Here is a 19532-nt window from a genome sequence, read left to right as displayed (position 1 = left end):
CCCCCACCCCCACCCCAGCTGCTTTTCCTATGGGAATCTCCCTAGAGCAGAGGAGAAATCTCCTCTTTTCTTAGGATCAGTCCCAGCAGTAATTCCACCCACCCTGGCCTCACCTCAGCTACTTTGTTGACCTGGGATCAGGGACCACTTTTGAAGCCCTTAGCGTGTGGGTGGAGGTGGGAGCAAAGGCTTAAGCTCCAGCAGTTTCCACCAAAGAACACCACCTTGTCTTTCTATGGTCTGACTAGGGCTCACCATCCATCTTGGAGCTGAACACCAAATGGGAGCTGATAGATTGTCCTTGGTGGGCCATGTTCTTGTGTGTGATGGAGCTGTGTGCCAGAGAGGGCCAGGAGAAGATGCACCACGCATGACCAGGAGCGGGCTAACCAGTCTGTAATGGTAGGTGAGTCAAACCATAGCCACATATAGATATCTTGGGCATCCATGGGGACTGAATCTGAGCCTTTCGCTGCCAAGAGCACAACTCACTCCAATTTGAGTCATTACGGTAGTGACCCCTACCAGCCCCTCTGAGGGGGTCAGTATTATCTCTGTTAGCTGGCGCACAGGGATGGAAAGCAACTGGCTGCAAGGTCACACACAACAACACTGCCAGAGACAGGAAGGAAGCATGGTACTGATACGAGTCCAGCTCCAACCACTAGACCCCACCCACTTCCAAAGCCAGAGAACCCCAGGACCCCTGACTCTGACAGCTAGGCCTTAAATGACAAGACCAACCTCCCTCCCACTCAGAAAGCCATAGAAGGGACCATCTGCTGAGCTCCCCTTTGCAATGCCACTGTCAGAGACCATTGCTAGTGGGTGCTAAGTGACTGAGCAGGGAACTCCTTGAGAGACTCCTAGAGACTTGCAGGTGTTTCATTGTGACCCTCTGGGGTCCGTGGAAAGAGAGCTGCATTGAAGAGTCTCTCCTGCTCTAACAAAGGGTTTCTATGCTCCTAGAGAGTCAGCCAGTGAGGCCAGTTTTCAGAATGTGGAAGAGCTGTTTGGCGATGAGTTGGAGGATTCACCATGTAGATGGCAGCAGCTGCAGTGCCTGGGGTCCCCATGGGCCAAGCCTCCACTCCTGACACACTAAGCTAATTTCCCACTGCTCTCAGTGGGGCTTTGGCTTTAGCTGCTGGGCCTGCGTGCCTAGACAGAGGACTCAGGTATTTCCATCATGCTGCTCAATGGCAAATACAGCCATCCACAGAAGTGAAGAAGAATGGAAGTGAAAGAGTAAAGCTGGAGCATCCGCTGAGCTGCTGCAATCAAGTGAGCAGAGCTGGGGAGAGAAGAGGGAGAACGCGAAGGTGGCTGGTGGCAGTAAGGAGGAAAAGCAGTTTGGGAGCCAGGAGCGTAGAAATAAATAGTTAATGATGAATACTGTGGGCTTTGTCTTGTGTGGTGAAGGGTTGAAAATGGGTCTCTTTACTATCACACTCAACTTTAAAATAGCCTTGTACGATGAAAGGGCAGGTCTATAAAGGTAAGAGGTCACTCTAGGGGCTTGACATCCCAGTTTCTGTCACTATTGCATGCTTCTATCAACATGATCTCAAGCCAACAAATCCCTGAGGTGGTAGCAGTAGTGAGCTCTTGTCCTCTTTTTCTGGACTAGCCACCAATGAAAGGACACGATACATGTGGCCAAGGAAATAGAGAGGCATGGGGGTCAGTCGCAGTGTTGCCTGTTAATATGGCTCTTGTCAGGGAGCACGGCAGGTTACTTTGGACTAGGTAGGAGCCACATGTCTCCAAACCTGCACATCCCGAGGCTCCAGAGACCTCTCTTCAGATCCCAGAGCTTATGTTATGTGTCCTCTCCTGCCACACTCACCTGTTGGTGACTAATGCAGTCACAGAGTTCAGGCTCAGTGTCATGCATTCCTCTGGGCTGCGACAAGCGGGAGGACTTGAGCTGCAATGGATCCTCCTGTGCATGGGCTGAGTGGGCAACCTCCCTAATGCCATATCTGGTTTCCAGCCCATCTACACTAAGGAGGAGGTGATGGACTTACCCCAAAGGTGGGTTGGGAAGAAGCAGAGTGAAGCGGTGATCAGAAAGCCATCCCATAGCATTCCACCTAGAGTCATTCCAACAACCACCTGGCTCCTTCCTGCTGTAGGCCGCAGCCCCTAGGTTCCATAGGGAATTTCTGAATGAACCCTCTAGAAAGCTGCCTCTGGCTCTCTACAAGCTCTCACACAGCCCTATCATGAGAGGTAAGGAATAAGGTCCTGCCTCCCGCAACTGCTCAGGGGAATCTTCTCAGAGAAATCACTACAGGGCGTTATGCATCTCTACAAACAGATCACTTTGCATTGTGTAGTCAAGAAGCCGCACCACTCTTTTTAGAGCAACATTAACTCCCACAGGGATTTCTGCTGTCAATACTCCGGGCCTGAGGGAAGAATTCTGTGGAAAACAGGCCGTTCCCTTGCTCCAATCCAGGCTCTGCTCTTCTGATGCTGCAGAGCACATAGGGAAGGCTTGAGTGTTCCTGGAGAGTATGCTGCAATGCCAGCAATCCCATGCTGCAATGCCAGCAATCCCATTCTGCCTCAGCCCTTGGGACACGTTCTCTTTCTCCCCCGGCACCTTCCAATGGAGGGAAGAAAGCAACACGTAAGATGAACTCTCTCCCTGGCTTACAGATAACCCAACCTGCAGTAACCCAAGTGTGGACTCAGAAGAATGCTGTGGTGCAGTGTATGTGCCCTTCAAGACATCACTCATGAAGGGAAGCAACACTGCTCTTGGCACTGGGATCTGGGCAATAAGGAAGAAGAGCTGGAAATTCTCCCTGGGATGGGGAAATGGGGAAACCTGGCGGGACGATGTGTATGACTGGAATGTTAATGTCACTGGTTACAACCCATTGAGGTAGGGGAGAGAGGATAAAAGTGGTGGGCAGAGTGGCACTTTACATTAGACCAGCGGTTCTCAAACTGTGGGTTAGGACCCCAAAGTGGGTTGCAACCCCATTTTAATGGGGTCACCAGGGCTAGCTTAGATTTGCTGGGGCCTGGGGCCAAAGCTGAAGCCCAAGCTCCACTGCCTGAAGTTGAATCCAAAGCCTGAGGGCTTCAGCCCTAGGCAGTCAGGCTCAGGTTGCAGGCCCCACGTCTGGGGCTGAAGCCCTTGGGCTTCGATTTTGGCCTCCCCACACAGGGTGATGGGGCTCAGGCTTTTGCCTTCCCCCCACACCTGGAGCGGTGGGGCTCGGGAGGGCTCAGGCTTTGGTCTCCCCTCCTGGCGTCGTTTAGTAATCTTTGTTGTCAGAAGGGAATCGGACTGCAGTGAAGTTTGAGAATCCCCGCATTAGACACATCATTACCTGTTTTACGTTCTTGGTTATTGAGAACCCCAGGACCTCGAATGGATAGGGATCAATCTGCTAACTAACACAACCCAGCAGATGAACCGGTGGGGGGCTGGCACAGTTCACTGAATCCAAACCAGAGAGCAGGAAACGTTTCTCCTTTTGCACCTGTCTGTGACTTGTGGGAAGAAATTAGGTCAGCACGGGGGACTTCCTACTGGGAGACAGATGGGGAGGTCTCCCGTAGCCAGGAGTAAATCATCGTTGGAGATTTTGAAAAATTATAGATACTTTTCTAATGCAAAGTTTTGTACCCAACTAGGGGTGACTCTATTGTTGGCCTCCTTGTGGTGGATAAAATTGAACTGATCACTGGACTGGATGTTTGTGGTTGCTCTGGGGCCACTGATCATGACTTGACAGTATTCAGTAAGGACCAGTAAGGAGGTTTTGGAACAAATTGATAAATTAAACAGCAATAAGTCACCAGAACCAGATGGTATTCACCCAAGAGTTGTGAAGAAACTCAAATGTGAAATTGCAGTACTACTAACTAACTTGCATCTGAAGAAGTGAGGTTCTTACCCACGAAAGCTTATGCTCCCAATACTTCTGTTAGTCTTAAAGGTGCCACAGGACCCTCTGTTGCTTTGTACAGATTCAGACTAACACGGCTACCCCTCTGATACTTAACTGTGGTATGTAACCTATCCTTTAAATCAGCTTCCGTACCAGATGACTGGAGTAGAGCTAATATGACACCAATGTTTTTAAAAGGCTCCAGAGATGCTCCCGGCAATTACAGGCCACTAAGACTAACTTCAGTACCAGGCAAATTGGGTGAAATGATAGTAAAGAGCAGAATTATTAGACACATAGATAAACACAATTTATTGGGGAAGAGTGAACATGGTTTTTGTAAAGGGAAATCATGCCTCACGAATCTACTAGAATTCTTTGAGGGAGTCAACAAGCATGTGGATGAAGGTGATCCAGTGGATATAGTGTACTTAGATTTTCAGAAAGCCTTTGACAAGGTCCCTCACCAAAAGCTCTGAAGCAAAATGGGATAAGATGGAAGGTCCTCTCTAAAGGTCCCTTCTGGCCATAAAGTCTACTAGTTTTGGAAAAACTGAGTGTAGCATTGGGAGCAGTCTCTGATGTTTTACTGTCTAGCCGGCTTGCTTCCTAGAATGAACAGGCATTGAGTGGCGTGATCCACAGAGAATAGCTCAAACCTTCAAAGTGTCTAGCCAGCAGCAGGACATTAGCACTTCAGGGGAGGGGTGTGTGTGGCAGTGACATCACAAAGGCCTTTTTGCAGAACGTCAGCCTATTGGTCAAATGTGGTGGGGAGGTGGTGACCTCACAGAGAGATGCTGACATCAGCCAGGAGGATAGGGGCGCAGGGCCAGGGAAACCTCAGAGACCCCTGTGGCTTTGCTTCAGCAAGTCTCCTTCTCGAGGTCTCTCTTTGAGGACTGAGAGAGTATTAGGGTTCACGTATGTGAGTGCGAGCAGGAGCCTCTTTCGAGTTTTCTCCTTTCCTTTTATTGATTTTACTAGAAAACAGACATCCCTGTTGAGAAGGTAAGAGCCTCCGAGTGGTTTGGAACCTGTTCAGTCTGATCCACCTGGTGCCAGCTGAATTCTAGGCATTGAAAACACTAGTTTAAGGTGGCAGAATTTTATTCCCTCCCTGGGATTTTGTCCCGTAGAATCACGGGGGACATTAGGATTTGTCCGTTTCGTTTTACCTTTTCCTCCATCCCTCCTTCCTTTCTCTTCATCTCTTACTTCTTTTGTCCTTTCTCCTGTTCCCCTCCCACCACCAGGAGTGGTGTGTGTGTGTGTTGCTGGGGGTGCTCTTCACCTCCCCTTGTGGGAAGTTCATCCAAAACTGTGGGATTGAAATAGTGCTTGGACTCCACTGACACTAGATGCTGCCATTCTGTGGCTTAGCATTAGTGTCTGGGATGACTTGGGGCAAGATCTCAACCTCCCCGCAACCCACTTCACTGCTGCCAGAATCCCTCCTGCCCCCCCTGTTAGAGCCGCCTCCCTGCCCAACCTGGGTGGGGGTGGAGAAGAGGGTTCTGAGAACTTGAGCTGTGGTTTGGAGGTGGAACAGCTGTCAAGGGCACTGAGGGGGAGGTAGCAGGAGCTCACCCTACAAGGAGGGGGGTTGGCACTGGAGGTTACTAGAAAGGACAAGAAGACTCCATTCTGGGGTTCAGGAGGTGAATCCATCCCTCAGTGGTGGGCAGGTGCTGGGTGGAAATGCTGCTGGTTCCAGGTGCCCTTAATTCCCCCTGATTCCTCGGGGCGTTTGAGTCTCTGACAGGTTCTCGTTCCCTTGCAGCAGGAGGACGTCACGGCCAAAGTGATGCACCAGCTCCGCATCATCCGGCACTTGCGCCAGGTGCCTGAGACACTGCAGGGGCTGTGCCTCTGAGGCCATCAGCAACTCCCGCTCCCTGCTGCAGCTACTGCTCTGGCTCACTGTAAATGGGGAGCTAGTGGAAGGGGAAATGGAGCCCCCTGACACTCACTAAAAGGGCAAGTGGTGGATTCTCCATATCTTGATGTCATTGAATGAAGACTAGATGCCTTTCTGGAATGTGTGTGCCCAAAAAGTAACTATTGTACTATACAGGAAGCCTATGATATGCAGGAGGTTAGATTAGATGCTCTAATGGTCTCTTCTGGCCATAAAGTCTACTAATTTTGTTAAAACTGAGTGTAGCATTGGGAGCAGCCTCTGATGTTTTACTGTCTAGCCGGCTTGCTTCCTAGAATGAACATGCATTGAGTGGGGTGATCCACAGGGAGTAGCTCAAACCTTCAAAGTGTCTGGTCAGCAGCAGGACAATAGCACTTCAGGGGATGGGTGGGTGTGGCAGTGACATCACAAAGGCCTTTTGCAGGACCTCAGCCTATTGGTCAAAGGTGGTGGGGAGGTGGTGACCTCACAGAGAGATGCTGACATGAGCCAGGCAGGATAGGGGCGCAGAGCCAGGAAGACCTCGGAGACCCCTGTGGCTTAGCTTCAGCAATTCTCCTTCTCGAGGTCTCTCTTTGAGAGAGTATTGGGGTTCACGTAGGTGAGTGCGAGGAGGAACCTCTTTCGAGTTTTCTCCTTTCCTTTTACTGATTTTACTAGAAAACAGACATCCCTGTTGAGAAGGTAAGAGCCTCGGAGAGGTTTGTAACCTGCTCAGTCTGATCCACCTGGTGCCAGCTGAGTTCCAGGCATGGAAAACACTAGTTCAAGGTGGCAGAATTTTATAGCCCACCTGGGATTTTGTCCCGTGGAATCACTGGGGACATTAGGGTTTGTCCTTTTCGTTTTACCTTTTCCTCCATCCCTCCTTCCTTTCGCTTAATCTCTTACTTTTTTTGTCCTTTCTCCTGTTCCCCTCCCACCACCAGGAGGTGTGAGTGTGTGTGTGTGTGAGTGTGTGTGTTGCGTGTTGCGGGGGGTGCTCTGCATCTCCCATTGTGGGAGGTCCACCCAAGAAAGTGGGGCTGAAATAGTCCTCGGACAGTGATCCCTACCGGTGACCTGGGCCTTCCTTTGGGCTCTCTGGTGAGAACTCTCAGCCTCCCGCCCCTCCGTTTCTACCCTGATTGGTTGAGCAGGGGGTTATTGACAGGGAGGAGACTCAGGTCCTTTTTGTTCTCTTTTAAGAACAAGTAAATAAGTCATAACCAGTCATCTGTTTGACGAATTTTGCTGCTTCTCTACATTAATTGTCTCTGCGCAGTTCATGAACTGTTGTTGGTCTGGAGCTCATTTGAGAGCACTTTATTCAGGCTCTGGCTTTGGCAGGGATGGGGATGGACCAAAAAGGCTGGTTAGTGAGAGGCTGCCTTGACCCCAGACTCACGCCTGCTCCCCGCTCGGTTCCAGGCTGTCCAGGCTCCTGAGGAGGTTCAGGAAGAAGGCTCTGCAGGTGGCCCCAGAGCCTGAGGGAAGCAGCTGCCATCTTCCCCAGGAGCAAAGCGGCTTCTCCGTCCCTGCTGGCGGGGAAGGAGCTCCCGGCCGAGCGAGGAGGTGGAAGTGCCCAGCCTTCTGGCAGAGGAAAGCCGCTCCTGGCGCAGGCGCTGAGGTGAGGGAGCCACCGGCCAGGCCGAAATGGAGCTGGCCCAGAATGCGGGTGGGCAGGCAGGACCCAGCCCAGAAGGGGAGCCGGGCAGGGTGGCTCTGGGGCTTGTTGTCTGGGAAGCACCGGCCCCAAGAGCCCAGCCCTGATTCTCAGCAGGAGGCATCGCCCTGCCTAGTCCCTGAGGACCTTCCAGCCTCCCCAGGGCAGGAGGTGGAGGATCCCTGTCGCAGCACCAGCAGCTCGGCCCACTCCCCAGGGGACAGCAGCAGCACCTGGGACTCAGGCAGTAGTGAGGCCGATGGGCGCTGCTGCTTTGTTCCAGGTGAGGAGCCAGGCTGGGCTCAGGGAGGGGTGAGGAGGGGGCTGTGAACACCCTGGGCCACGCACTCGACCAGTACTATGGGGGCGGGTCCCCAGCCCAGGTGTCTGGTCTGAGCCACGTGAACCCCACTGACACTAGATGCTGCGATCCTGTGGCTTAGCATTAGTGTCTGGGATTACTTGGGGCAAGATCTCAACCTCCCTGCAACCCACTTCACTGCTGCCAGAATCCCTCCTGCCCCCCCCTGCAAGAGTCCCCTCCCTGCCCTACCTGGGTGGGGCTGGAGGAGAGGGTTCTGAGAACTTGAGCTATGGTTTGGAGGTGGATCAGCTGTCAAGGGCACTGAGGGGGAGGTGGCAGGAGCTCACCCTACAAGGAGGGGGTGTTACCAGATGTGCCCATTTCTTTGGGGTATGCTCATTTATTCGGGTTACTCTTCTGGGGAAGGGGGTTCTGTAATTCTATCAATGTACTGCTTGTGTCACTTGTGTTTTCATATGAAGCTCTATTTCTCCCTTCTGCAAGTCCCCTCCCAGTGGAGCTATCCTGCAGGACCTAGGCTCCCTAGGGCTGGGTTACTCCAGCCCCAGAACCGGATGAACACCCACACACCCACACATACATTAACAGAGCAAGTGTGAGCGGACCGGGTCAATCAGCACTGTCAAGCTGACCCCTTATATGTCTCTGGACTCACTGGGCTGGATGAAGCAGCACTTTCAAGCTACCTCTCCTTATAAGCCCCTGGGCTCCATGGACTGGGTCAAGCAGCACTTTCAAGCTGTTACCCTTATGCGTCCCAGATTCAGCACGTCCCTATCCCCACTCCCCCAACACAATTGTACTGGCAGTAACCTACTTGATGAGCAAACCCCACAGTATTTTGGGCGCTGCAGGGATCTTTAGCTTAGGTAAAAGAAGCGTTGCTGTAGAGTGAATGGGGGAAGCTAAAAACACAAAAGAGTAAAGTTCAGCAACAGAGAGAGAAGCAACCAAGTTAACCATAAAAGTTATTTATTGAATAATAGTGATAACTACACAAGGAGAGCTAAACCAACATAACATATATTATTAAAGTTTTATACCTAAGTTAGAAAGGAAAACACAGAGAGAGAAAGAGGGGGGATCTCACCCACTCCATGAGGCTTGAACTGGTCGGGGTTCCCAGGTGATGGTGGTCGCAGAGGGTCCTGAATGCTGGAGACAGGCAGAGCCCCCAGCACGATCAGTCAGGAGAAGATGGAGTTCCAGTGGAACTGATGCATAGTTTGGATCTAAGCATCAGAACCCTGATTAGAGGGTGAGTAGGGATTTTTGTAGAGAAATTGCAATTGTTCAAGGGAGAACACTAGATTTGTTTATAGGTAAACTGATGACTCAAGGGTTTTCTTTAGACTAGACAATAGGACCTGATCACTCTTGGCTATGGTCTCTGAGGGCCAGGAGCTCCTTGCACCGAATGCACACATACGCCACCCGCCCATGGTGCAGGTAATCACACATGCTACACTCAGTGCAATAAACTGGATAGCCCCCACTCTGCAGCTGGGCTTCTGCCTGCATTGTCTCCTAGTTAATGAAGGGGTTGTTTAAAGCAAGAAGTTTTGAATGTAGTTTGGGCTATAGGTTTTAAGGGGAATAAAGGTTTTAAGATAGAACCGGCAAGGAACCCGCGCTCCCTTCCTGCTCCCCTTGCGAAACTCCCTGTTAGCAGCCCCTGGTCGCAAAAGCTCTCTGGTCGCTTGTGCTCTGCTTTATAAAGCCCTGGCCTGGGTGAATGCCCCGCCCACTGATTAAGGCTCAGCCAATTACCAGAGGCTTCTAGCCTTCAGACCTTCCTTTGAAGCTCACAGCTTCCAACTGCCAGCCACAGCACATGGTCCTTCAAACAACCAACGAACCAAACAGACTTGAAACATGTGACTTCTGTCCTGCAGTCCCTCCAGGAGGCCGCCTGATGGCGAACCCCGCCAAATGTCACCTTGGGAAGAATGAGACCAGCTACCTTGGGTACACATTGGGAAAGGGCTTGATCCGACTCTGGGTTAGCAAAGTTCAAGCCCTTCAGCTATGCTCCACGCCATCCTCAAAGAAGCATGTACACCGATTCCTGGGACTAGCCGGCAGGGCCGGCTCCAGCATTTTTGCCGCCCCAAGCAAAAAAAAAAGCCGCGATCGCAATCGCGACCGGCAGCGGCAACTGGGGAAAAAAAAAAAAAGCCGCGATCGGCGGCGGCAGTTCAGCGGCAGGTCCTTCGCTCCTACAGGGAGTGAGGGACCTGCCGCCCCCGAATTGCCGCACGTGCTGCCCCTCTCCCTTGGCCGCCCCAAGCACCTGCTTGTTAAGCTGGTGCCTGGAGCCGGCCCTGCTAGCCGGGCATTACTGCCGCTTTATCCCAGGATTCTCCTCCTTTGCGGCCCCCCTGTCCGATCTCCTCAAGAACGAGAATCCTAAAAGGATCCAGTAGACCAGAGCCTGTGAGGAGGCGTTTCAAACTCTGAAGGCTCGGCTCTCTCAGGAACCTGTCTTGTACAGCCGTGACTTTGCCAAGGAATTTTTGTTACAAACAGACACCTCAGACATGGGCCTAGAAGCTGTTCAATCGCAGGTAGCTGGGGGCGATGAACACCCCATCCTATATATTACCAGGAAGCTATTCCCGCGAGAGAAGACCTATACTGTAATAAAAAAAGAAGCCTTGCAGTAAAATGGGTCATGGATTCCCTCCGTTATTATCTTTTGGGTACACACTTCACTCTCGTTACTGACCGTGCCTCTCTCCACTGGCTCCACGCCAGGAAGGACACAAATCCCCGAATCATGAGGTGGCACCTTTCCCTCCAACTCTTCTCCTTTCGTATCCAGCATCCTGGCTTCTCACCATTTGAGCTTTTATATGGGAAAGCCCATCTGAATGCAGACTGCTTTTCACGGGATGGTGGAGAGCAGTTGGGGGGGGCAGACCCCAAAGGCGGCCATGAGGGGGGGATGTGTGAAGGAACAGAGAGACTGCAGCTGGGCACAGCAGGGGTTAAAAAACGCTGCTGCTGGAGTCAAGTAAATCTTCCCCTGCCAAGGGGAACCTACAGATAAGCCCCAACTGTGGGGCAACTGGACTTGCGGGGCCATGCCCCAAACGAAAAGGATTTGCATAGGGAGCAGGCCAGGAAAACAGGCCCTGAACCCCTGCTTACAGCTGGGGAAAAGATCCATCTCCCCTGTTTAGGGGTTGAGCGACCCTGGGCCAGGACCTGAGGGAGAAGGAGGGATCAAGTCCCTCTACAGCCCCCCAACCAATGATCTAGCCACTAGGCTCCCCGGCCATTGAAGGCCCTATCACACGTGTATTCAGTTGATTTTAATATATGTTAATTAAATGTATAGAAAAGATTTTGAAAGGACTATAATCCCAGCATACATTACGTTATGTCAGCGTTTTATACACTTTCTTATAGTGCAACGTGTTGGTAGAGTTGAAGAATATTTTTATGAACAGAGTTTGAATGAATGATCTCTTTGGTGTCATGAAATGGGTTGATTACATGGTGTTATACATATATGTAAATTTATGCAGTTTGTATGTTTAACTATATGAACTATACTTTGTAGCATCTAATGTGTATAAGATAGGATCGATTCTCCCTCAGAGCCACGCATGCTGGGGAATCTTTGCATGTGGCTGTCGCAGCTCCTGCGCAGAAGAGGAGGCTGGCCTCCTCCTTGGCATCATCCTCCCTCCTTCAGATCCCACAGAGAGTACTCCAGGTCCAGGGTCATGCTGAGGCATTTATTGGAGACTGGGTGGATTGCAGGCAGGAGTGGGTGCGTTGGGTGTACATATAGCATTCTCTCTCCAGCCTCTTAGTGATTTCTGGGCCTTTATATTATTTTTTCAGTGGCCATCCCCTGAGGGTCCTGAGGACAGCTGTAGTTACGGCAAGTATAGAACAACATTGTGAGGGGTTGGATGGGGCTCCCAGAGATCACAGCAACTGAGACAGGATTTGGATCTGGTTTCTTGAGGGTCCCTGGACACCCATAGGGTTTCTGGGTGGTTCCTGCAGCCTATTTCATGGGGGTTGGGTAAACCCCAAGCTCCTGAGTGAACAACTAAAGAGGACCTGTGATTTTCTCCCAGAGCTCCCCCTGTAAAGTTTTCCATGAGAGACAGTCATCTTTTTGTGTACAGTAATGTTGCAGTATATATTAGTGTGACATCAGATTTGGATCCCTGGGCTAAGAAATGGTACTTTTTAATCTAGCAGTGCCACTTTGAAGTTTGCACTTATTTTTACAGATTTTATAGGGCAAAGTTCAGGTTCTGTAGGAGGTGCTAATTGGATAGGATGATAGTGTGCGGTGAAGGATTTTATGGCACTAGGGCAATGACTGGATCCCTTTAGTTTCCAGACTTTTAAAGCTAGCTTCATCCTTACCCATGGAACAGTTCACATGTATTCGGAGAGAAAGAATGCATGAAGATGTCTCAAAGACACTGGGATAAATCCCTATGCTTACAAAGAGTGCCATGAGATTTTTAATGAGCATGCAGAGAAGACAAGATTTTGTTAATCTGAAAGATCAATTACTGTCTGGAATTCAATTCTTCTCCCTCAGACGATGATGAGCTGCAGCACCCCTGCCAAGTTTCAAATCTGTAATTCTGGGGAATTATTTTATTTCAAACTTGATATTTAGACCACAATGCCACTACCTCCTGCTGAATAGCATATAGCTCTATTCCTAACTTGTCACCTTTTAATATCTGGACAACACCAAAGATCCCAAAAGGTGATGCTACAAAGAGGACAGAGTGCATGCTAGTAATAGTTCCACCAGACTGATTCATGGGATCTTTATCCCAGAACTATGCAGTAGGAAACTGACATGTTAATTCTTTGATCGTGTAAATTGGGCTTTGGTGTTCACATGGGGCACAGTGGAATTGCAGATTTGCTGGAATGGCTCAAAGGAAATGAAATCACCTTCCCATCAATGAAGCTCTAACGTCATCTGTCCAATGCCTATTCAACAAGAAATGCCAACGCAATATGTAGAGTAATAGACTGACCAGTATTGGCCCCAAAGTATTATAGGCTAAGCAAACTCCTAAAAAAAAAAGTCCTGAAATAGTACTTTGAGAAAAATTCTGAATTTGCTTTTGGTGTGTTCACAACCCTTCTGGGACTACTTGTGCTTAAAGTAAAGCATGTGCTTAGTGTTTTGCTGGATCAGAGACTTTCTGTAAATATTCTAGTGAATAAGTTACCGGAAGGCTAAAGAAGAGGAAGTCTCTGATGATGTCTGGGATACAATTAAAGACTTCTGTCTTTGGAATCTTCTAATTAATGGCATCAAGGCGATGATGAAGTAACAGCAGGATGCAGTTTTTAGCATCTTCCAAACTAGGAAGAGAATGGGAATGCGGGTTCTACAAAGGTCATTGAGTGGAAACTGCCAGGTTTGGGCAGCTAGAATTAAGATTCAAGTAACAGAAGTTGTGTTTTGCCTTCAGCTCAAATATGAAGCAGTAGAGGCTGTTTTTTGAACCTGCTGCTAGGAGGTAGTGGACAACAGAAACCGGGACAGTAGTATTACCTATGAATCCATGAGATCCAGGGAAGGGGGACATTTTACCCCATGTGAGACTGTTGAAATTAGGTCTGGGAAGAAAGATAACAGCTGTAGTGAACAGTACACTTAGGCACCTTGAAGTGGTGTGTTTGCAGTTGAAGACGATTGTTTGTTGCGATCTTTAGAGAGAAAATTAAGTTTGCGTATTGTTAACATTTAATGTTAGTGTACTGACTCCTGAATCTGTGTTGTCCCTTGCTGTTGTTCTTGGGTTTTAAATATTACTCCATTTAAATGTATTTATGATATCTATACATTCATCTTTTGGTTCAGCCAGCCCTTGTGAATCGTTACCTACAGTGAAAGACCCTCTAGAGGTAGAGTGGCCTAAAAGCATCAGCCCTTCAATTAAATTACATACTAACAAAAAAATTCCCGGGAGCAGGAAATTTCCACTTGTCTCTGCAGAGCTAGAAGTGAAGGGTGAAGGGGGCAGAACTGAAGAAGACTTTGTCCAGTTTTACAAGCCCCCTTTGCTGACCCTGGCGCTGGAGGAGGTGATGGGCGGGGGATTTCCTTCCCAGCGGGGCTGGGGGCTGCTGTCTCGGGGCTGTCTGTGGGAGGAGCGGGCTGGGTGGCACGGGGGGGGGGGGGGGGGGCTCCAGGGCTGGCTCAGGCTCAGGCCTGGCCCCTTGAGGCGCAGCGGGCTCCAGGGAGAAGAGCCGCTAGGGCGGGGCGGCTGCCAGAGGGCGGCGCTCGCCGGAGGGAAGGGCTCGCTCGGGCCAGAGCCGCGTGCAGAGGCGCCGGCAGGGGTCGCTGTGGAGAGCGCGGCGGGCTCGGTCCATCGCTGGGTTTGTCCCCGGCCGGCCCCCGTCACTTGTAGTCCCGGCGGCCCGGCCGGCGCTCGCTCCGCGGTCCGGCATGGCGGCGGAGCAGCCCCAGCCCGAGGGCTCCAAGCCGCTGAGTGGGCTGCTGAGCGGCATCGCGCAGGCCACGTACTACGGCCACGCGGGCATCACCGAGGAGCTGCTGCGGGGCCAGCTCTACCCCGAGGCGGCGCCGCACGAGTTCCGGGCCCTGCTCGCCAAGATGAACGGCGTCCTCAAGGTAGCAGCGCCCGCGGCCGGACAGACGGGCTGGGGCTGGGCCGGACACGCTGGGCTGGGGGACCCGGGGGGGGGGCGTCGGGACGGACAGTTGATGTCACCGCTTACGGGCACGACACGGGGAAGGCCTCGTGGGTTAAACAAACCCAACTCCTCAGTCTCCTCTTGAAAGTGCCCCGTGAGCATCCGTGTGACCGAGCAGAGTTTGGGGCTGGGGTTGCCCCGAGGCAATTGGGAGGGGCCCTGACACCTCAGAAGAGCAGCGGGGTTGGCGCCTGCCCGTTCGCTTACAAAATAAAAACGCCCCTGCTCCCGTAGGTCTGGTCTTCTGCCGTGCGGCAGTTTCAACCGTCCATAGGAGCTGCAGCCGAGATTTGGGACCAGTTGGTGGGTAAAGCCATGGGACGTGGCTGGCGTGCCGTGCGGTTATTAGTGTCTCCAAGATGGAAGAAGGCTACGTTTTCTTTTAAATGTTCTACTGGTTGAGGCTGGTTTGACTAGCCACTGACTAGACATAACTGGGGCCCTACCAAATTCATGGTCCATTTTGGTCAATTTCATGGTAATAGGATTTTTTTAATGGTCAATTTCATGGTAATAGGATTTTTTTAATAGTCAATTTCATGGTAATAGGATTTTTTTAATAGTCAATTTCATGGTTTCAGATGTTTACATCTGAAGGTTGCTAGTGTTGCAACTGTGGGGGGGTCGTGACACAACAGGGGGCTGTGGTGGGCAGTGGGATTGCCACCCTTACTTCTGTGTGGCTGCTGGCAGGGGCGCTGTCTTCAGAGTTGGGTGACCAGAGAGCAGCAGCTGCTGGCCAGGTGCCCAGCTCTGAAGTCAGTGTCGCCGCCTGCGGCAGCTCAGAAGTGAGGGTCGCAGGGTATTGTGGGGGTCATCACTTGGGGGGGGGGCAGAGCCGGTTTTATGGGTGGGTGACTGCCTAGGGCTCCATGGTCAGGGAGGTGCCCTCCTCAAACCCTCCCTCCCCTCCAAGCCATCCCAAGGCCCCTTTAACCTCTGAGTGCTGGGCCTGGAGCTGGGGAGGGGCACCCAGACCGTGCACTGGGCTCCAGCTGTTAGTCCCGGCTTGGCTGGGGAAGGACAGGACCTCCTCTTCCCCTGCACGGGCCACTCCAGGGGCCAGCTCAGACCCACCTCCGGGAACCTCCCCTAGCTGCAGGAAGCTCCATGGCTGCACTGCCTGCAGCGCCTAGCTCTGAAGGCAACACAGAAGTAAGGGTGTACCACCGTGCAGGAGAAGAGGAAGTCCTGTCCCTCCCCAGCCCATCTGGGAATAGCATCTGGAGCCCGGTGCATGGTGGCAGACCCCCTACCCTACAATAGCTGGATTTCACGGGGGAGATCAGATTTCATGGTCCATTATGTGTTTTTTAATGGCTGTGAATTTGGTAGGGCCTTAGAATAACACACAGTAGTAGCAAGAGCTTCCCCCGTGGTGTCCCAGTCATGTTTCTCAGCCCTGATGGGAGGGACCATTTCAAGGGGTGATAGGGTAGCTCAGTTTCTAAACTAATTTGTTCTTTGATGTCTCAGTTGAGAGTGCCAGCAGAATAACCAATTGGTGGTGGTTTTGTGATGTGAACAGCTGTCCATTGGACTGTGCACTGAGGCCACCAAACCATTTTACATAGACATGAAAACAGGTATCACATGGAGTGAACGTTAGTTGTTACCAGTCTAAGGCCATGTTCTGCAATCAGACCCTCTTACCTACATGGAGATATCAGCACAGATGCAATTGTAGGGTTAGGTGTTGCACTTGGATGTGAATGTGTGATTTAGAAGTTAAAGGCTCTATCGCATTTCCAATTTCTGAAAAATCTGGTTCTCCCCAAGACAATATTTCTTACACTGAATTTAACTATCCATTATATGAGTGACCATATTGCCTAAATCAGTGTATCTAGCCAGTCACTCAGTCAAACAAATAACGGTGAACGCACATATTGCAAAGCGGAAGAATTTTTAGGATACTCTCTGCTCTGTGGTGTTATTGCAACATTTAATAGGAGCAGGTTGGAGTTGGCTGCAGCTGAGTGTCTTTATACTTTGGCACGTCAAAGGAACAGGAAAAGTTGGCAGCGGGCATTTGTACCCTGGTAACCTATTGACACAATGTCTCTGTGCTGCAGGTAGGGAAAATGGAACTGATCAACCTCTATAAAAATGTCAAATTACTACCTGAAGTCACTGTACATCTCGCTATACAGAAATGAGTTACATCTGTCAGCGTAGTTCAGCGGATAGGAAACTGGAATGTGACTTTGGAGACTGGAGTTCTATTTCCAGATCATCTAAATTGAAGTTACTTGCCCAAAATCAAACAGTACCTGTTTGTCTTTCTGTTTCCCCCTCACCCTATATCTGTCTTATTTATTTAGAGTGTGAGCTCTTTTCAGGGCAGAGACTGGCTTCTACTGTGTGTTTGACCAGTGCCTTGTGCAATGGTGCACTGATCTCATTGAGGGACCTTAGGCACTACTGTGATGCAGATAATAACAACACATACAAAATAATAGACTTTTAAAATGATTAATATATGAAATGCATAGGACAAAGTGCAGTTTTCTTTTGTATCATTTAAAAAAAATGAAAAGTAACTAGTATGTACTCCTTGATTTGTTTGAATAATTATTGTAATAAGCATGCCTGCTGTGAATAATTCATTCCCAACATAAACTGGGTAGGAAATAAGATATTTTATTTACCCTGCAAACAGATTTTCATTGGGTATCTCTAGTAGAGGAGGAAAACCTTCATCTGGCATTGGAAGTAGAAATGTTTCTTAGGAATGTATTTTTTTAATCTCTAGGTCCTACTAGGTCTAGATCCTACTAAGAAGTTATAGTTATTAGCAGACTGCAGCGGACAGTGATGCTTTGCTTAAGACTGTAATTAAGAGGTATACAATAATCAGCCCATTGGTTCTATCTTCATTTGGCCCAGATGGCTAAATCATTGCTGCCACCTAGTGGGGAAAGTGTTAGATTTCTCAAATTATATTTTTAGGGATTTTTATTAGTACTAATGGCTTTTTGGGATACTCGTATCCAAATGCATTTAAAAACATTAGTTGGCTTGCATACTGTAAACAGTGTTGTGCAATGAATGTTTCTATTGTACTTTTTCCCCTAAACACATTTTTTATTTTTATGTTTTGTATAAATACAAAACAAACGCGTCGTACCCTATATTTGTACCATCACAATGTGTCACTTTTTTATTAGATACTACTTGTATTATTCAAATTGACTAAACCATTCTTCAACATTGCTTGTTGTTCAAATTATTGTCTTTCTGAACAGCAGTTGTGGCTCTTGTGGAGTATTTGGAACTGCTATATGTGACTTCTTATGGACCAAAAACTAGCAGGGAAGAATAAATGTAAATGTCTTTATAGAAATTTTTTTTTGTTTCTGATTGAAATCACAAGGTTGAAAGTAGGCATTGTCCAAAAAGATGCTATAAATGGCATCTTCTTGTTCCATATTTTGCTATCAGTTACTTCTGAAATGAAATATCGTCAGTTTACTAGTGAAAACAATAACTTGGTTTCTGTATATGGATACGCGCAACTGAGTATCTTAAGTATGAGCTGTTGCTTCAAATCCTATGCCACCCATATCCTAATGGCTGAAATCACCAGCTGCAAAGTCTGCCTGTTCTTCCATGACTATATTGGCCCTGCAATGCAAATCATAGCAAACTTTGTTTTTGTCAGTAAACTAAGGAGTTATGTACACTTTTGCCAAATAGTGTTCACATTTAAATAACACTTTAAACTGAGAGTCATGGTCTGTCTACGGAACTAAGAACCAAAAGGTCTTGCGTTCTAATTCCAGCTACTGATTCCCTCGGTGGCCTGTGGCAAGTTTACCTTTCTAACTTAGTTTCCCTTTATATAAAATGGGGCTATTACCTCCCTCACATGACCTTTGAGGATTAAGGACCTGTCCCTTTAGGTCTTTTCTCACATGCACAAACCTTATTAATTTCCCACTACTCATGATTCCTGATAGTGTTTGCAGCACTAGGCTATAATTTTGTAAACCTCTTTGCAGATAAAAACACTATTTATGCTATTTTTTCTGTTTTTGTGGCAGTGAGTAATTTTTGGGATGACCTGGTTATATGTTCCTCTCTCTTCCTTCCCTCGCAAATTGTAAATATGGTTTATTGTTATCACATTAATTCTTCCCATTCTGTATTTTTGTTTCTGACATCACATTCTGCTGCAATCAGGATTTTTTAATGGCCTATATTTTGACTGATGGTTCTTGTTCAATTCTTGATTTGTTTTACTTTGATTCTGTGTCTCTGGTTCTGGGTGTGTCCAGTGTACTGTGTATGAGAGCGAGTCTACAGTACCGGGCTACATCGGTCCAGCTGCACCGCGTCTGGTGAAGACGTACATAGCACTGTTGTGGACAGTACTTAAGTTGATGTAACTTATGTTGCTCAAGGGGGTGTCTTTTTCACACCTCTGAGCGATGTAAGTTACATCAACTTAAGAGGTAGCATAGCCCAGCCTTCAGGGTAGTGAAGATTTAAGTCAACCGCAGATCGCTCTCCTGTCGACTCCGGTACTCCACCGGAACGAGAAGCGTAAGGTAGGTCAACGGGAGGGTTTCTGCCATGGACCCAGCATGGTCTAGACACTGCAATAAGTTGACCTAAGCTACATCGACTCCAGCTACATTATTCACGTAGCTGGAATTGTGTAACTTCGGTCGACTTAACCCCATAGTGTAGACCTACTCTGAGATTCTTTTCTTGTGTCTGGTCCTTTAAGTCTTGTTTTCAATCTTTCATTGGGCCCCTTTCTCATGTCTCCTCTTTTTTTTTTTCCCCCTCTCTTTCCTTTTTGTGACTTTTTATACTTCCACTTTTTAATCTGAGTGCCATGGTAGGAAAAAAAAAAAAGAAAAGAAAAAGCTGTAAGTGAGTGCAAAAAAAGATGAAATGTAGTATCTTAAATGTATATAGCATCATCATTCCCCAAAGACCCCTAAGTTTGTAAAGTGCTTCATCTACTCCATGTATGTGTATGTAGCTCTG

General features: G+C 49.0%; 1 protein-coding gene across 4 annotated transcripts in view; it reads left to right on the top strand.

Moving 5' to 3' along the window:
• The first annotated feature begins 14256 nt into the window (after positions 1 to 14256).
• Positions 14257 to 19532, top strand: part of COMMD1 (copper metabolism domain containing 1) — a 136688-nt gene continuing 131412 nt past the window's right edge. For all 4 annotated transcript variants that reach the window (XM_065401118.1, XM_065401121.1, XM_065401122.1 and 1 more), the window contains exon 1: positions 14257 to 14448. In XM_065401118.1, the coding sequence (XP_065257190.1) occupies positions 14263 to 14448 (186 nt within the window). In that variant the 5' untranslated portion in view covers positions 14257 to 14262. The remainder of the gene's footprint in view (positions 14449 to 19532) is intronic.

Source organism: Emys orbicularis, chromosome 3 (assembly GCF_028017835.1).
Source record: "Emys orbicularis isolate rEmyOrb1 chromosome 3, rEmyOrb1.hap1, whole genome shotgun sequence".
NCBI classification, from domain to species: Eukaryota; Metazoa; Chordata; order Testudines; family Emydidae; genus Emys; species Emys orbicularis.
This window is presented reverse-complemented; position numbering and strand designations above follow the sequence as displayed.